Source organism: Ambystoma mexicanum, chromosome 13 (assembly GCF_040938575.1).
Source record: "Ambystoma mexicanum isolate Mex_15411 chromosome 13, UKY_AmexF1_1, whole genome shotgun sequence".
Taxonomy (NCBI): Eukaryota; Metazoa; Chordata; class Amphibia; order Caudata; family Ambystomatidae; genus Ambystoma; species Ambystoma mexicanum.
In genome coordinates this window covers 493,042,609-493,061,625 of record NC_090938.1, presented here as the reverse complement: position 1 = coordinate 493,061,625, position 19,017 = coordinate 493,042,609, and the positions used below count along the sequence as shown (strand labels likewise).

General features: G+C 45.4%; 1 protein-coding gene across 1 annotated transcript in view; it reads left to right on the top strand.

The window, feature by feature from the left end:
- The window catches only part of METTL2A (methyltransferase 2A, tRNA N3-cytidine), a 224,811-nt gene that overhangs the window by 121,006 nt on the left and 84,788 nt on the right, over positions 1-19,017 (top strand). The window contains exons 6-7 of the mRNA XM_069634153.1: positions 5,770-5,909; positions 6,338-6,444. Coding sequence (XP_069490254.1) covers positions 5,770-5,909; positions 6,338-6,444 — 247 coding nt within the window. The remainder of the gene's footprint in view (positions 1-5,769; positions 5,910-6,337; positions 6,445-19,017) is intronic.

Below are 19,017 nucleotides of genomic sequence, written 5' to 3'. Positions count from 1 at the left end.
CGACATCTGTTACACCACACGCTAGCTGTAGTTCCCAGTCTTATGATTCCTTTCACAGAGGCTTCATGGGCTGGGTCGAAAAGGGCAAGGGCACTTCCCTCCTTGACGTCCTTTCAGGTCTCGCCACCTTTCTCCTCCGTTTGAACTGCCGTCCTGGAATAGCTGCTTCCTCGTGCGTTTGGCCTTGCTCAAAGTGTGCTCTTGTGCTCCGCCTTTAATCCCTGTGGGAAGGGAAAGGACTGTCTGGTGTGTGTAGTTATTGTCAATTGCCTGACTCTGCCTGACCCTTTTGTTGGGACATGTCAGGTAAAAGGCGCTAGTGTTAAGGAGGGGGGTAGAGCTTCTAAATATCCTACGGATAGGATGGGGAAAAGGTGTTATAAGGAAGGGGGACAGTGTCCCAGTCCCACTTCTACTCCCCGAAGACCCCTTATCCCCCCCCATCCAGGTGATCCTCCCCTACGGGTCCACCCCCTAGGAACTGGATCCAATAGCGATGGCCGTGTCCTGGCCACCCGGATGACAGATCTCCGGGGACTAGCGGGTGAGACACCTCCAGGTTTCTCACAGTACACTGAACCCAGTTAGTACAGTAGTCCAAAGAAACACTTCACTTACACCTGTTAAGGAGAATTTTCATTTCTGTGCTAATTCCCTTCAACCTTGGAGACCCCCAGATCTTTTGATGGTCTTGGGACATTTTTAATTTTAACCCTGGAGTGAGTGACCTTTTTCTCACTCTCATGTGTTTTTCCCTGATTTGGATTTTGTCTGTTCACTGTTTTTTGTGTCTGACAATCTCCATAGGCATCTGGTTTTTGTATGGTGACACACAGTACCTTCAGTGCAGGGTTTAAATTAAGTTTAAACACCTTTTTCTTGGGTGGACAACAGTTCCCAAGAATAGTAAGCTAAAATGCATCTTACTTAACTTTTCTCTTTGTAGGTACAGCACAGACCATCTTATGTGGAGTGCTGGTGGGTTACTTAGTAGCCCCTTATCCTACTTTCCCATGTAATGTTTTAATACTTTTTGTTACCCTTGCTACTTTAAATGGCTGTGGCAGTGGTTTACTCTTTCCTACCATTGTGCTTTTCTACCACAGGCTGAACCTTCAGCTGCAGTAAAGCACCCATGGGTGACCATTTTGTCAAAATGGCCCCCGTGTTGTTTTTTTTTTTTTTTGTTTTTTTTTTTGCCATTTTCTGTTTGTGAGGTCTTTCTGGGTTTTTACTTCGTGGGTTGAGACTGATTTGAGCCCTTTGTGTGTTTTCCCTTTGGTGGGCTTCAGCCCTGAAGCCCACCCCTGGCTCCAGTGTATCTGGACGGGATGTGAGGGAGGGTCCCGAAACTCCCCTGTCCTTTTGTCTCTAGGGGTGCCTGATCGAAACCAATCCTGATTGGCCGGCAGGACAGCCACCATGCTGTGTGATTAGCAGCCTAGGATGTGCATGTATGGGAAAACTTGCTGAAAAGGTGAGGTTCTTGGCACTATAGGCAGAGTCGACCACTGCAAGAAACATCTGATGAAGAAACCGTGAAGTGAAGCCTGCTGCAACATCTTGGACCTAGAATTGCCAGGTGAAGCCCCGCTGCTGTGCTGACCTCCTGTTTCACCTCGACAGAGAAGCTCTGGATGAAATGACTTCTCCCCTTGGGTTAGTGGGACCAACTTAACGCGAGACGTACTCCACTTTGGTGCAATCCCCGACTTGCTGTGCCTCAGTTGCTGCAGAAGCCCAATGTCAGGGGTCGAGTGTCCATAACTGAGTGCCACGTCTGCCGCGCAGCGAATCTGGCCAAAAGCTCCAGGAGCCTCTTCAGGACACTCCAGAAGCAGGAAATCCCGATCCAATATACCCTCGCCAGAATGCAGGACCGAGGTTGCAAGGAAACTCCAACCGGAGGTAACCATTTTGCGATTCTGCGTTGGTGCTGTTTGTGAAGAGCTGAAACCGCGAAGTGCTGCTGAATCGAAGAGAGCCCGTAGCTACCGACGACCTTCCCGAGTACTGCCACAAGACCCCTTCAGGCATCATCCCTCTTGAGCCCACGACTGAGGCTCGGGAACCAGGGTCTGCTTGGCTGTATCTAGCAAGACAGAATCCAGCGGGTCCACTTTTAACCAGAGGTACTGTTTGGGCTTGAGGGTACTTACCTTCTTGCCTTAAGTCGTGCTCTCTCACCTGAGATTTGCACTTGCTTAACTTTCCGGGTTGATTTCAACTCCTCTTTGCACAGGCCTACCAGCTTGTGTGTCTTCAGTGATTATCTGAACTCAGACTTTTAATCCAAGAAGTGCATCAGAACCATAGACTTGTCCTAATGACTTTGGCTGTCCTGGCTCCCTAAAGGCACCCTTCTAAATCCATTGACTTTGGTATTGCTTGTCCTCCATAGGTTGTAGCTTGTTGAATATTGTTAATGCTGGCAAAGGCTTATCTAGAGATAATTGGAGGATTCAGTTGTCCTCGCATTTTCTAAGAAAGTGTTCTAACCTTTTTTATTTTCCTTAACCCTTCCTTTCTGCAACTCCGTCTACAAAGTATATTGGTGTAATATATAAATAGTATCCTTGTAATTGAAGTCACTTCAGGGTGTAGAAGAAATCTATAGAGCATGTCAACATTGCATATGAAGCATTGCAACAGACTAACAACACATAACCCGTCACAACAGCACATGGGAATTCTGGCACCGATCAGAAAACCGCACTTCAGCTCAGCGAACGGTGCAAACCGAACTGAAGCGGTCATCAGGACATCACAACTCGCACTTTCCTATTCCCACTACACTCTACTAACCCCCTCCCCTCTTCCCCCATCTTGACACCCTCCTTTTCAGATCTGCCAGAGCGCCTGGGGACCACAGCAGTGGTGACGCTGTGCAGTACAAATACCTTTAACATTAACATATCCAAAGAATATTCACTAGCTTTCTTGATACTGAAAACTAATTCCAAAGTTTACCTGAACTGTTACGGTCAATTGCCTTTTTAAATAATTATTTATAACTGAAACCTTGAGTGTAAGTGCTACTTGGTTACTTGTATTGACTGATTTCATCTGTACAGCTCTACAGCTCACATTTACCCATCTTGAGATAGGACTGGCTGCTCAGTCACACTACTGACTTGTGTAGTACAGGCCTGTACCAAAAGCTGGGTTACCTAATACCAAGCAGATAAGTCTTGTGTAGTCTCCCACAGGGTGACTCCACCAATTCTTACCGAACAACAGCAATAAAGTTATATTAAAATATATATTTATTATATTTACACAACGCATGTCTTAAAATGCTTAAATCACTTAACCAACACACATAGGATTACATTCAAATACTTTTCAAAGGCCACTGCTTAATTGGTAGTTGCTTGCGGTACAATTGTACAGAGTTTGACACTAATGACAGTTCTACCGTATTATCGGTATGACCGCACACTCGCGTACAAAAGATATACAGTAATTGCATTTAGTCAGCGAAACCACATAAGATAAAGGGCCTCATCGCAAGGTTAGCAATATCCTGGCAGTAATTGCGCTGGGGTACTGCCAACGCAAACAACATTACCGCTACTTGGTTTGGTGCTATTAGCGCTGGATCACGAATAGTAGTAAGGAGGTAAATTGCCATTCTCCATTGGGTTGATTGGACCCAATGGGGTTTTTCGGCGCTATTAGTGCCGGCACAATTGGTGTGGCGCTAATAGCGCCGAAAGCGGGCGGAAAGTAGAGCTGTTTACCTCCAGCAAAAAGCTGGAGGTAAAACTCTGAACTTTCTGGCCAACTCATGATTGGTCCAACCCTTAAATGCAGCGGTAATAGCATTACCGCTGCATTTAAGGGCTACCGCCCAACTCTTGATGAGGCCCAAAGTCTTTTAATAATAATAATAATAATAATTTGGTATTTATATAGCGCTACGAACCCTCAGGTATCTGAGCGCTGCTTATTATTACCCACGGTGTGTGGTGCTCATTTATCGACCTCAGAAGGATGAAAGGCTGAGTTTGGCCCTGCCGGGATTCGAACCTGCAGTAGCAGGCTCTGCACGGATGTCAAAGCAAGCGCTCTACTCGCTGTAAAAGGTTGGTTAATCATGCAGGAGCAGAGCTTAAGGTTCTAGAGATGTTTTTCTGGCAAACTACAGCTTTAAAAGTCTGATGCCTAACTTTGTGTAAAAGTCAGTTTGGTGAGGGCTCAAAGTCTTACGAAGCAGCAGAACAGCAAACGTCATGTGGCTATTTTCAGTCTCTAGGTAAGGCTACTACAAGAGTTCACACAACTATGGAGACCCTGTTAAAGGACTCCCAAAAGGGACACAAGCTGACAGGTTGGGTTACTGGTAAGACTGTGCTTCCTGGACACCTCTTCGTGCACTCCAACACTCTGGAGCGATTTCTTGGTTTACGGTAAACAATACCTTTTCACCCCTCATTACTTTCGGTTAGAATAAATGTTTGTGGCTGGATTCTCCTCTGTGCGGCAGCGACAAACCCAGTGTCCGGATTCGATGGCCTGGTGATGAAAGGCAGGACTCTGAACGGGATGTCTCGGCAGCAGACTCTCTCTCACTCTCTCTCACTCTCTCTCACTCTCTCTCACTCTCTCTCACTCTCTCTCACTCTCTCTCACTCTCTCTCTCACTCTCTCTCTCACTCTCTCTCACTCTCTCTCACTCTCTCACAACCACACTAGAAATGGTACAAAAAGAAAGGAGCCACCATGTTAGAACATAGGTGACCCTATTGTGCACAACAGACTGTGAATACAGTCTGCAGTAAAAGAAAATAGCACAATAGTTGGTAGAACACATCCACTGCCAGCAGCCATAAATGGAGGGTTGTCTAGGTGACTAAAAAGTCACAGGAGCAGAGAGAAGGGGGATGCTAGGAATGCCCTTAGCACTCCACATAAGGTGGTGTGAGCTAATCTCAGAGTATACCCTTATTGGAGGGATGCAAAGTATCTCTCTATCCTTAAGAACTGTAGTTGGTAGAGATAAATAAGCATCTCAAAGGAGAACCCGAAGTGTTCCCAACAACATTGCCCATAAGGAGCTGTGTGCTGCAAAAGTTAAACACAGATGCCTTAAAAGAGATATGGAAAAAAGTAGACTCCATAGTAAAGGTAAGCCACAGAGAACAGAGTTCCAAAAGTTAGCAAATTAGAATGAATGAGTGGAAAAAGGCTCCACTCATTCAGGATAGAAAGAAAAAGGTCCAGAAGTCTAGCAAAAAGTGTTGGGGGCCTCAGTAGGAGAAAGGACGGAGCATAACATTTTTATAAATCTCCCTAACACATACCTCAAAAAATAGCGTTTGCCAAATAACCCGATTGAATTTATTTTTTAAAAAAATGCTTAAATGGAGCCAGCCTGGATATTTGTTTGAATTCTGCTAATAGGTTACTGGCTGGACACCTCGCACGTCCTCATTACCAAGTGAAGTTAAATAGTAGGTTTTCTCAATTTCATTTAGCTCATTCTTTCTTAATTCATGAGTCCCCCTCAATGTTGCCTGTGAATTAACCTTTGCATGGCATTGCACGTAAATGCCATAGGTGCCCTTTCCCCCCATCCCAGTTTCTCCTTCTCTTTCTATGTGTGAATCCCAAATAGATCATCATTTGTTCAACTCCCTTTTATGGCTTTTGCTCTTTCACCCTCCCCCCCCCCCCCTCCTTCTGCCCCAAAAATCAGTGATTCATCTGTGCCCCTTCCCTTAGCTTCTCAGTTATGCCCTTTTTCTATCCATCTTTCTATGGCAGAGCAATGAAGAATATGATGCGTCCCGCTGTTTTGCTTTTGTCCATGATGTGACTGACCAGCTGAGTAGCTTCCCGGTGCCCGCAGGAAGCATGGACATCATCATTCTGATCTTCGTCCTTTCGGCAATTCTCCCAGACAAGTATGTTGGTTAATTACTCGTACACTAGAGTTTTTAAAGTAACGATGAACGAGTGCCTCTCAGCTCTTGGAACCAAAAGTGAATCAATGTTGATCCTAACCTTTGTCCTCTTTTGTGACCTGCCGAAATTGCGCCCATAGCTTTGAGTGTGGCGGGAGGGAACAGAGTGTCCGCCTCATGTTAAAAGATGGCATTTAATGTGTCTATTGGATGGAGAATCTTTCCTTCTAGTTCACCCGGCATTATTCTGTTAACAGCTTACATAGTGGTTATTTTTAGGTCAACCATATTGCAGTAACATGTGCCTGACACCCATACTATGCATCTTTGTAGAGATGGCCTGCATGAATCGAATTAAAACAAAATGGAATGCTTGGGGATATATTATACCGGAGGGACATATTTTTACACTCCATTCTTGTCCCTAGGATGCTGGATGTTCTGTGCAGGCTAAGCCGGCTGCTGAAACCTGGAGGACAAATCATTATGCGGGACTACGGACGCTATGACATGGCTCAGCTTCGTTTTAAAAAAGGTTGGTCTTTCCTCTGCTTCGTTGTTGCAATTCACAGAGCATGTTCATTGTCCTGTGTTGACACCTCCGTTATGTCTTCTTCTTCATTCTTTTTCTCCTTCATCTACCTTTTCCCTCTCCTTCACTCCTCATTTCATTAGTTACCATAGGTAATAATCAAGGACATTTTTTTTCAGGATTGTGTTTTGTTTCTCTTCCAGTCTTGGATTCACAGCTTATTAGCAAATTATTTATTCATAGGAATTGTTAGGAGAGATGTGTAGAACAAATAAAGACTTAGGACAGTTTTTCTGAAGTCCAACTAAGGGCTTAGTAAAAACCATTCAACTGAGGCAGTACAAGACTCCACTCTTAGTAACAGTAGTTCTGGGGAAGTCCAAACCTTTTCTTACTCATTCAGTATAGGTCACACCTATTCTTGGTGAGTAAAAACCAATGGTTACTTTCACAATTACATTCAGTAATGACAGGGCAGTATACCCTACCAGTTGTACAGTGACTCTCAGTACAAATCACATAAGCGGGCAACTGGACAATATACTTTTTGTGAATAGTGGAACACTTATTCCAGGTACAATAAAAACCTATAACTACGTTTGTGCTAACACGCAGGTATACTAGGTGAGTAAAATCTAAGGATGTAATATTCAATTACAGGTGCTTTTGAGATCCGTAAAACACAGATTGAGATAAGCAGTAACTCCTGTAACTTATTTTTTGGGATGGCACACAGCTAACTCAAGGTAAGTAAAACCCATATACTTTTTTAACCTCACAATGAAATCCAGGTTAGATTTCCCAGCTATACAAGTAATTTATGAGGGACAACTGGAACCAAAAACTCTTTTTATGTCCGTCTAAACAGCACAAGGAAAGCAAAACCCCATGTTACACTTTAGTGAATGACTCAGTTATTCTAGGTAGGTAGCAACCTAATGCAGACTTATTCTGGACAGGCCAGCAGCAAGTCAGGGGAAGCAAGACCCTATTGGGGGACACTTCTATAATTATCCTAATGGGCATCTGGTGAAACCAACACTTTATTTTTGGGAAGAAGCACAATCTGATCAAAGAGTAATATACCTTCATATCTACTTTCTATTAGAATGGTAAAACGGTTTCTAAGGAAAGAAAGATATTAATCATACTTTTAAGAATAGTGCATCACATATCCAAGGTAAGTAAGAACCTTTGTAACTGTTAACTCTTAGTTAGTTACCAACCAACTCTTTACAAGTTAGTAACTTTTAAACACTTATTTTCTTTTCTAGGCAAACGGCCCAATCCCTTAAAAATCTTTCCCATATTCTTGGAGCATGAGTGTTCTCAGTGGCAGAAGGGGGGTCACTAGGATTTAGTGTCCAACAGGCAGTGTCAGGATAGGTTCTTAAGTAGCAAAAGCCATAGTTCCTTACAAAGACTGGGCAACAAACAGGTGAGTACTTTACTTTAGAGTTAGAAGAGGGTCCAGAGGCTTTGCAGAAGACACCCTAGCAGGATGCTAGCAGTGGGACTGGGTGCACTTGTTGAGAGGCCTCTCCATCAAAGAAAACGCCCCACAACTACACAAAAATCCTAACCGACTTAAGGTAAGTACATACCCAAGTCAACACAGTACCTCCGCATTGAAGATTTTGCAGCAGGGGGACTTCAGGTTCCGCAGCCAAATACCTGGCCAGTGGATTCCTTGTTGTGGTGACTGAAAACAAGACCTCAGAAGGAACTTTGCAGCATGGATCAATGGAGAAGGCTCTAGACAAGGTTTTCCTCGTTGCTGAATGCGGTTCTGCGGTTTTGGTGCCTCTTCAAGGAGCACAGAAGAAGACAGAAAATCACGGTTGACTTCTCATCGTTAAAAATGCCCAGCGCTCTGAGGGGGAATTTAGACTTGATTTGTGTCTCTGGAGATCCACCAGGACGCCCACGAAGTTCCAGCGAGATTCGGAATTCGGAAGACCGTGCACCGCACAGTGGCTCGAGGTCCTAGGGTATTGGGGTATTGCAGCAGCGCAAGGTCAAATCAACACGGGGGATGGCTCAAAATGCAGGGCTTCGCGCGTCTAGGGTGTCCCATTAGGCTCTGGGTCAGCGCCATCGTTTTCGGAGTCCCCAGGTCGATTGGATGGAAGGGCTACTGCAGGCTCCCGGTTACACAGCAGGCTCTCCGGTCGCTGGAAATTTCAGCTGCTTTTCCTTCCTCATCCTCGTTGGGTTTGGTTCCAGTGTTCGACTTGTCTCCAGCTTCCAGGTTTGCAGTATTCAGCAGGAACTACAGCACAACCTCTGCATGCTCTCCCTGCATTTTACAACAAGAGGCGGTCTGGTTGCCCAGTCGGGACAGCCAGCCCCCCACTGGGATTCTTCCCCATTCAGGCAAGGAGGAAGACGAAGGGCTGTGGAGTTTTGGCCTCCTCCCTCACTTCCTGCCTCCTCCCTCACTTCCTGCCTTCACAGACAGACTGGAGCCTGGGCGGGGAGTCCAGGGGACTCCTGCCGAAGATAAAAATCACACAAAGGAATTTCCAGCCTTGAATGTCAGGGGAAGGAACAAGAAAGGACAAACACTAAACTGGCAAAAAAAGAAGACGACGGGGGGCCATTTTGGTAAAATGAGCACCCTTAGGTGCCTTTACTGCAGCTGTGCACACAAATTATTACAAGGTATCCTCCCACCAGCCATTGAAGGTAAGCTTGTCCCTGTAACAGAATTGGTAGTTTTAGTGTGAAAGGGGATACATTGCATCTCCCCAGCACTCCACATGAGGTGGGGTGTGCTGGTTTCACCTAACAAAATGTAAAAGGGATCCAAAGATCCTTTCTACCCTTGGGAACTTAGAAGGGGAGCCCCTAAGGCAACCCAGCAACAGGCACTTATTGCCAATAAGTTGTTAAAGTGGATAACTTTAAAAAGACACTATGGAGAGTCAAAAACATGACACCCATAAAAATAGTAAAAGATTCTGTGAGGATGAAAAAAGGTTCCCACTCAGAGGTATTAAGGAGAAATATCCCACTAGTAAAGCAAAAAGTTCTGGGGTTGACACGGGTCAGGCAGATTTACCCTTTTTATGAAAATCTTACCTAACAAAGACACACCAATACATAGGCTGCAGGGCTGCTCCTTTTATGCTCCACTTTCCCAGGTCTAAACGCTGTAGTGCAGGGGAGAAGCACATGCATTTTTTTGTCATCCAAACTTCTTTACTCCTTGTGTTTCATGCAAAATAAATGATGCATTATCAGAAAGTTCCTCTTTAGATTGGGCAGTAATAATTTAAGAAATACTTATTATGGCACTGGTCTGCTAGTGCCACTGATCCAAACCGAGCTATAGAGTTGCAGGAGCAGGCTTCTATTTTCCGTTGATACTTTTTTTTTTTTTTTTTTTTTTTTTTAGGAGAATTTTTAAACCCTGTTTTTTTGTTGGGATTATTTGCCTGTTTTAAGATAGGAAAAGTGATGGGTAGACCGCTTATGTGCTTATCTGTGGGGCTGTCTGTCTAGGCCCCCACTAGAATGGAAGAGACAGAAGCACTGGCAACCATCAGTGCTGAGTTCATACCTCGACTGTCTATGCTGAACACTGGATCTGCTCCTCAAATGAACCAGGCAACTGCATCCTACCCCAGCTCTCCTTCTCAGCACAGCAGCATCATCAGTTAAGCCACAGCTGTCATTCTTGCTTGAAGATCCTCTTCAGAGGCACTTGGACCACATACCTTGACCTCTCACTTTGCAAGGACCCGAGCTTAGACAGCCAGTGGTTGGACATTGCAGATGATACCTGACTGTGAGGTTCTATCAAACTGATACCCTTAAAAAAGGCACTGGAGTCATCCCAAAACCAAGTCCAATCCATAATATTGGACCCAGCCCTACAGATAAGGGATGTATCGGCCACTTTTAGATAAGTAAGATAAGACTGGTAAAATAGCTCAGCGGGTTGAGCGCTCGCTGCTGCGATCTGAGCGTGAGCTGCAGGTCGTAGGTTCGAGTCCCGGCAAGGCCAACTCAGCCTTTCATCCGTCCGAGGTCGATAAATGAGTACCAATTTCAGTTGGGTGATATTGTATGTAAATATGTGCTCTGTAAAGCGCTTTGGATTAATGCGCTGTATAAATAACACATCCTTATCATTTTACTCAAATACTCCCTAAAAAGTAAAATGGGCAGTAAAAATACTAACAAAAAGTAGTTAGCTGATGCATAAGGTTTCTTTCTTTTACCCGCACAACTACATGGTTCTTTTTGGATCATTAATACACATAGTGCATTGGTAGTGCCACAGGAAGTAACTACTACTACTACTACTACTACTTCCTGATTTGTAGAGGTAAAAATGTATCCTTTCATGTGAATGAAGGTCTAGGTGCAAAGAAATATTTATTACAAAAACATTTCTGTTATATACAAAGAGTTTTACTCGCGTATACAATACTTCCATTAAGAATGGGACTTAATATTTTACATTCTAAAAAATCTTTTATTCACAACTTTTCTTCTTGAGGCAATACAAATCCTACTGTACCCTAACCTTGTACCCTAACATGGTCCTGGGTGAAATTTTCCTTTAGGTTGACCTCACAGGTGCGGCTAAGAACTAAGATTGCTTGTAGGTGCATCTAGGGACTTTCTGAACCTGAATTGCTTTTTGTAGCCTGTTTTAGCACTTGGCTTAGCTTTAACGAGTTAAAATTTATATTTTCATCGATTACTGGACAACTCTTTATTTAAAGTGACAAGACAATCTACACTAAACACAGGGTCAGCGCATGACATAACTCTTCAACAAAGTTTGTCCTTTTCATTTCAAGGACACCGTTCAACTTTGTGAAACTATTAACTAATGACAGCCATCAACAATATGGCTGTTGACACACAATCTGGTGTGAAAAACGCTGCCCTCAATCCAGATGTTAGGAGGAATATCCTACCCTTATGTTTATAGCACGTGGGTACCTTCACAAACGGCACAACTAGTGGTAGCTGCAGTGAAGCGAACAAGGGCAGCAGGGTACACCAGGATAAAGGGTAACACAATATCACTTTAAATATTGTATGTAGTAACCCTGTGGGAGACTACACAGCCTTATCCTCTTGGCAATAGATACCCAACTATTGGTATAGGTCTGTACTACACAAGTTGGTAGAGTGACTGATCAGCCAGGCTTATCTCAAGAGGGGTAATTGTGAGCAGTCAAATAAAACTTATACTGAAGGTTTTCTAGTAAAATAATTATTGAACAGTCAGTTTTAAACACTTCCTCAGATTAAAGTTTAAGCAAATGTATACCCTTTGGGATCACACACAACAAGGCCTGTGAAGGCATAGCTGCAAGCAACTCTGCAGAAAAAGCAGCTACTGCAAGTCTCCAGTGAAAAAGACAAGCTACAGACCAAAAAGGTAAGCACCCCTTTAGTCACAAGATAGTACCTTAGGTTGGAAGAAGAGGATCCATCTGGCTTTTGTTCAGGTTACAGTCCTGCAGATCCTGGGCCTCAGTCATGCAGAAAAGAGGGAGGAGGTCTATAGGACTCCTGAACTGCAGTTTGGCGGCGGCAATGGACTCTTTCCAAATCAGCAGCACTTTGCGGTTTCAGCTACCGGTCAATAGCACCACTGCGGTTACTGGACACCTTGTGGGCTTTCCTTGCTTCTGGGGTCCAGCACTCTGAGGTGGCTCAGGCTTGGGTCGTCCTGCTTCGAGAGGGTCCTTAGGATCTTCCTGCAGCTCGGGTCCAGCTTAAAGACGATGCACTCGATTCTGGTGTTCCTGACCCCTGGCACTCGGGTCCAGCAGCAGCAAGGAAGTGCAGCCAGCAGAGAAAGGGTTTCCAGGCAAGTTCGTCTTGGGGTCGATTGGTCCCACCAACCCAAGAGGAGAAGTCGTCCGTTCCGGGCTTCTCTAGTCGATATGCAAATTGGAGCTTCAGCACTGCAGCAGGGCTTCACCGGACAAACCAATGGTCCAGGAGGGTGCAGCAAGCTTCTCTTCCAGTTTCTTCTGTGCCTTCGTCCTCCAAGGACAGCCAGCCAGCCGATCACCTTTGGGTGCATTCAGATAACCAAGGAGATTAAGCACAGGGAGTTTCGGGCACCTCCCTTGCTTTCTGCCCTGCCAGACACGCTGGAGCCAGAGGCGGGTTTCAGCACTGACGCCCGCCAAAGACAAAACGAACAAAGGGACCAAACCTGGTCTGGCGCGCAGAGTAAAAACCAAGAAAGACCTCACTAGCAAGAAATGGCAAAAAAAAAAGACCAGGACCATTTTGACAAAATGGGACCCCATGGGTGCAATACTGCAGCTGAGGATAAGCTGTAAAAACGCACAATGGTAGGAAAATTAAACCACTGCCACCAGCCATTAAATGTAGTGAGGGTAATATAAAAAAAGTTACATGAGTAAGTAGTAGAAGGGGCTACTAAGTAACCCCCAGTACTTGCACATACAATGGGGTGTACTGGACCTACATAGGAAAAACAGGTAAGAAAATTAAATTTCACTTTACTACTCTTGGGAACAGTAGTTTACCCAAGCGAAGGTATTTAAACCTTAAGAGAAATCCACAGGACTTCTCTGTGACACTGCACTGAGGGTGCTGGGTGTCACATTACAAAAGGTGATGTCTGTGGAGATTGTCAGTCTCCAAAACCAAAAGGAACACAGTCCAAATCGGATCAAAAATACATGAGAGAATGAGAAAAAGGTCTCACTCACTCCAGGATAAAAATGAAAGTTCTAAAGTCCAGCAAAAGAGCTGGGGGTCTCTAAGGTTGAAGGGGAATTAGCACAGAAATGAGAATTCTCCCTAACACTGTTCAGGCTGACCTCCGCCTGAGGGTTTTCACCAAACTGATGGCGGTAGTGGCAGCGAGTCTCGGGAGAGGGGGGGGGGGGATTCACGTCTACCCTTACCTGAACGATTGGCTGATCAGTGCGCGTTCACCCGAACAAGTCCTGGATCATCTCTGTGTCACCTGCCACTCCCTTCACAGACTGGGCTTCTCCCTCAATTACAAGAAGTCCCATATGACTCCTTATCAGAAACTCCAGTTCATCAGAGCTGTTCTGGATACATCCTTGGGGAAAGAGCTCGCCACCCGAGGGGAGGGCTCGAGACATTCTACAGATGGTCAAAAAATGGTTAAGTGTCCAGTGTCTCCCGGCCTTCTTTTTTTAAATTTGTTTTAAAAAAAATTTGAGGTTGCTCAGCCTCATGGCATCCTGCATTTTTCTGGTGCTGGAAGCCCGCCGGAGTATGAGGTCCCTTCAATGGACTCTCAGAACTCTGTGGTCCCAGTTATCCGGCAGATGTCGGACCTACTTCAGGTTTCAAGCGGGGTCGCACAGGATCTTCTCTGGTGGGCCTGTGAGGACAACATTCTGAAGGGAGAACCTTTTTAGCAACCATGGCCGGAGATGACAGTAGTGACGGATGCCTCACTCATGGGGTAGGCAGCCCACACCAACAATCCGACAGTCAGCGGTCGTTGGTCTCCATCGGAGTCCAAACTACATATCGATCTTTTGGAGCTGAGGGCAATCAGACTAGCACTGAAGGCCTTTCTGCCCTCTGTACGGGGAAATCATTTCCTGATAATGATGGACAACACAGTGGCCATGTACTACCTCAACAAGAGAGGTGGTATAGGGTCACTACCACTGTGCAGAGAGACAATGCATCTCTATTGCTGGACAATTCAAGAAGGAATCTCCCTATCGGCAGTTCACCGAGCCGGAGAGGAGAGGACAGCGGCGGACACTCTGAGCAGGCAGAGCACAGTCTCCCATGAGTCGGAACTAGCTCAGGAAGTCCTTCAAGAGATCCGTCACCCTTTGGGGAACTCCTCAAGTGGACCTGTTTGCGACCGTTGTCAACCGGAAGTGCAAACTGTACTGCTCCAGGGAATTCCGCCCAAGAGGATCTCTAGGAGACGCGTTTGTGGTGGACTGGGAATTTACACTCCTGTACATGTTTCCTCCAGTCCCCGTCATGCCTCATTTAGTCAGGAGGTTGAGAAAGTTTGGGAAACACATGATCCGAATTGCCCCGGATTGGGCCAGGAGGACGTGGTACCCAGACCTTCTGGGCATGTCCATCTGTCCTCCAATGCGTCTTCCACAAAGAGGGGCCCTTCTCTTGCAGGAGAGGAGGGTCAGGTTCTCCTTCCAGAGGTCTAAACACTTAAGCTTCACGCTCGGTTTCTGAGAGGCTGAGATACAAGTATTGGGACCTCCCGTATAACGTAATGGAGATTTAAGCTTTCGGCCAGAAGGCCAGCATCAGTCTTTGTACCGCTGCCGTTGGAATAAATTCTGTGAGTGGTACAGAGAAAAGAATGTAGATCTTTTTCTGTGTAAAACGCCAGATGTTTTATCCTTTCTAATATCTTTAGCCAATCTGGGACTCCAGATTGGTACTATTAAAGGATATTTGGCAGCGCTGTCCATCTTTAAGCGCTTGTCAGAGGAATGTTCATACTTCAAAATTCCACTGGTGTCACAATTTGTAAAGGGGGTAACCAATGTGCCTCTCCGCCCCCCCCCTCCCCATACCTCCCTCCTTTCCATGTTCCAGTTTGGGACCTTAATTTGGTTCTAAAATTCCTAATGTGTGCACCTTTTGAACCTTTACACTCGTGTCCTTTAAGGTTGCTAACCTTTAAAACCATTCTATTGGTAGCTCTAACATCAGCCCGTAGAGTGAGTGAGTTGCAGGCACTTTCGTCCAAGCCACTCTTTACTATCTTTCATAAAAATAGAGTTGTTCTAAGGGTTAAACCTTCATTTTTACCCAAAATGATTTTCATGTAGGGCAGAACATTGTTTTACCTTCTTTCTGTCACCCGCCTCATTCAAGCAAGGAGGAGGAGAGGTTACATAGGTTGGACCCTCGCCGAGCTTTAAGCTTTTTTATATCTATTCTAGACTGTCAAAATTCTGTATTGATGATCAACTTTTCATTGGCTATACGGGCCACAAACTGGGTCAGGCTGTTACTAAATAGACCTTATCCAGATGGATAATTCTGGCTATCTCAGAATGTTACAGGCTGGCAGGGAGGGATCCTCCTGAAAATTTAAGGGCCCATTCCACCATGGGCATGGCTACCTCTACAGCCCTGAAAAGGGGTGCACCGATAAAGTATTTGTGAAGCAGCAACATGGTCTACTATTCAAACGTTCCTAAAGCATTACTGCCTGGAATCTTCCCTCTGTCAGGATGGAAGGTTTGGAAATGCAGTCCTGCACTTGGTCCATGAAAACCATTAAAATCTAAATTCTATTCCCTCCACCATATCAAACACTGCTTTGGAAGTCTATCAAAGATGGGGAATACGTGGGAGGGACCCAATTCATTTGAAGAACAAGTTACTTACCCCTGGCAACGTTCTTTTGACGGGATGTTCCTTCCGTATTCCTCATTGCCCTCCCAACCTACCCCACAGTAGAATGTCCCATGGTATTACAACTTTCCTTCCTTCAAGGCTCAGTATGGTAATTCCCGTGGTTATGCAGGTATTTCTACTGTAATAAAAAACAGAACTGAAGCCAACGGGCTCTGCGCGTGCTATATATGCCTTCAATGACCTCATCCTTGAGACGGAGCACTTTGAGGGACATCAAGTCTATGCCATCGACGCACAGCGCCCTCTTTCTAACATTTTTGCGAAGCAGCTAAAGCTGCATATCGAATATCAAAGATGAGGACCACGTGGAAGGAACATCCAGTCGAAAGACCGTTACCAGGGGTAAGTAACTTGTTCTTCTTTTCAACTTGATATTCATGCACATAAAAAGATACATTTTTACACCTGCAGATCAGGAAGTTGTAATAGTAGTCACTTCCTGTGGCAGTACCAATGCACTGTGTATTACTGATCCAAACATAACCATGTAGTTGTGTGGGTGAAAGAAAGGGAACAAGACACCTTATGTGTTAGCAGTATTTTTACTCCCCATTGTTCCTTTTTGAGAGTATTTGAGTAAATTATAGATTTTTTTTTTTCTTTCCGTCCCTCAATTGTTGTCTGCGACAAAGTATGTTTTATGGCCATTGCTTGAAATAGACAATCGATTTGAATCTCTGCCTTCACCCAATATGCTATAAATACACCACCTTTCGAAAAATGAGTGCATATGCCGTGTTGATCGACATTCATGCGGCTTTCGACATTGTACCAAGATCACATCTCTGGGTCATACTTGGAGACCTTGACTTACTGTTAGGCAGAATGTTCATCTTGTGTGTAATTCTCACCACTTGGTGAGTCCCCCAGTGCTTTTTGCTGGCCTATTGGATGTTTGTCTGACTCTCCTGAGTAGCAACTCTTTTTCCTCACTGTTGGGGTGTTTTCCTGAAGGTCCTACTGGCATTAAGACTTTAGTAAGCTATCCCAGTGATTTGTAGATCCCCCAACTCTTACTATCAGTCTGTACTAACTGAGGACCTTGGTAGAGTGGCAGAGCAAGTCAGGCTTATTTTAAGAGGAGGATGTGAGCTGTAGGTAAGTACACCAAACAGGCACAGCAAAGAAGAACGTACACTTGTATAAAGTATATATTATATTCACACCAGAAATCACTTAAATACTCGTTTATACTAGAACACTTAAGAATACTTGATATTACACTTGGAAGGATACTTTCACTTTTGTGTTTATTCGCGGTTGCTTTTGTAGCAACGTTAGAAAGGGAAAAGGTAATGGGCCTCATTACGACCCAGGAGGTAGAGGGTTAATGGCTCTGGTAGAGCTGCCAGCGCTGTTATCCCGCTACCACCTCATTACGAGGCCTGCTCGCGGGTCCCGCTAAGGCCGTCTGGTAAAACCAGGCATCCTTAGCGGGACCCGCTAGCAGACCAGGATGCTAACAATGGGCCCGTTGTTAGCATCCTCCCCATTCCCATTGAGCCCTATAGGGGCTCAAATGGGAATGGGATGTACCTGGTCCGGTTCCCGGGAAAGGGAATTACCGGGCCCTCCAAGGTCGGAATGGCCCGGTAATTCCCCATTCCAGGTACCGGGTATGGGGGGGTAGCCATGCTGCTAAAAGCGGCATGGCTACCTCCATACTCGTAATGAGGCCCAATGTTATTGTATTATCAGTCATTGCGCACTCATGCAGTTTTCAACGGTTTATACAGTAATGCATTTACTCTGCAAGCACACATAGTATCACTTAAAGGGAGGAAAATGGTTAGTTAGTTTAACATGAGCTTGGTTCAAGGTTCTAGAGAGGATTTCTTTGCATAATATGACCTTTAAGTCTGAAAACGCAACCCTAGCAAAAGGCAGTTCGGAGAGGGTTTGAAGTCTTGACAAGCAGCGAAATATGAAGGGTCCCTGTGGATTTCTTCCAGTCTCTTGTGTTATTGAAGCAGCAAATTAACAACAAGGGGGACCTTAAAACGGTCTCGAGGAAAGGACACGAAGTGGCTTGGGTCTGAGTTAAGAGGGGGTTGCCCTGGACACGTCAACGTGCACTCCAACACTCTGGAGCGACTTTTTGGAATCGGGTAAGCATTTTCCCCAGAGTACCTTAGGTTAGACGAAAATGTTCGTGCTTGATGCTCTGCGATGTTGCAGTTCTGGACCCGACCTCCGTATTCCTTGGTCTGATGACTGAAGCCAGGACAATGGACGGGATTTCTTAGCAGCAGTATCGAAGGAGGACCTATAGCGCAACTTTCAGCAACTTCTGGGGTCACTCTGCAGTTTTGGCGCCTTTTCTGTCGCACCAACAAAGGACACAGCCCGATCAATCTTCCTTGCTTGCTGCAGTTGCACGCTCTGTTGAGGGGGTCTGGGCGAGTTGGATCGGATCTCCGGAGTGTCCTTAAGAGTTCAGCAAAGATTTGGACGGATTTGGTCTTTCCACGACGATGCACTCGATATGGGCAGCAGGTCTCCTTGTATTGTTCCGCAGCTCTCGAAACTCCTAGGACCTCGGGAGATGGCTTGTTTCAAAGTTCGTCTTGGGACTGGTTGTTCCCACCAGCCAAACGAAGGAGTCGTTCCTCTTCGGAGCTCCTCTGTCACCCAGAAAACGGGGTCAGGACATCAGTGGCCGCTTCAGTGTTGCAAAGGGTCTGCAGGCGTCTCTGGTCGTCGTCTTCGGTTAGTTCAGCTTCCTGTGGTCGACTCGCCTTTCACTTCAGAAGCCTCACCTTTTATACAGCTCCAGCACACTCCTATGCCATCTCTCACAGCATTTTATCGAAAGGGGCGTTTGGCTGTCCAATCGGGACAGCCAGACCACCTGTGGGAGTTGGGCCTATTCAGGCACTCTGGCAGACAAAAAGGACAGACAAGACAAAGGCAAAATGCACATACAGTTCTCCCCCTCCAAGAATGGTAGAAGGGCTAACAAAGAACAACCACGCTATTAGTGGCGGGAAAAAAAAGGGAGGCCGCAAGTTGGTACTTGGGTGCCCTTATTGTGCACTACCGAGGTTATGGACGTAGCCTGGGGTATAAAAAAATACACAGTAGTTGGTAGAACATGTCCACTTCCAACAGCCATATATGTGACTTAAAAGTCACAGGAGCAGAGAGAAGGGGGATACTAGA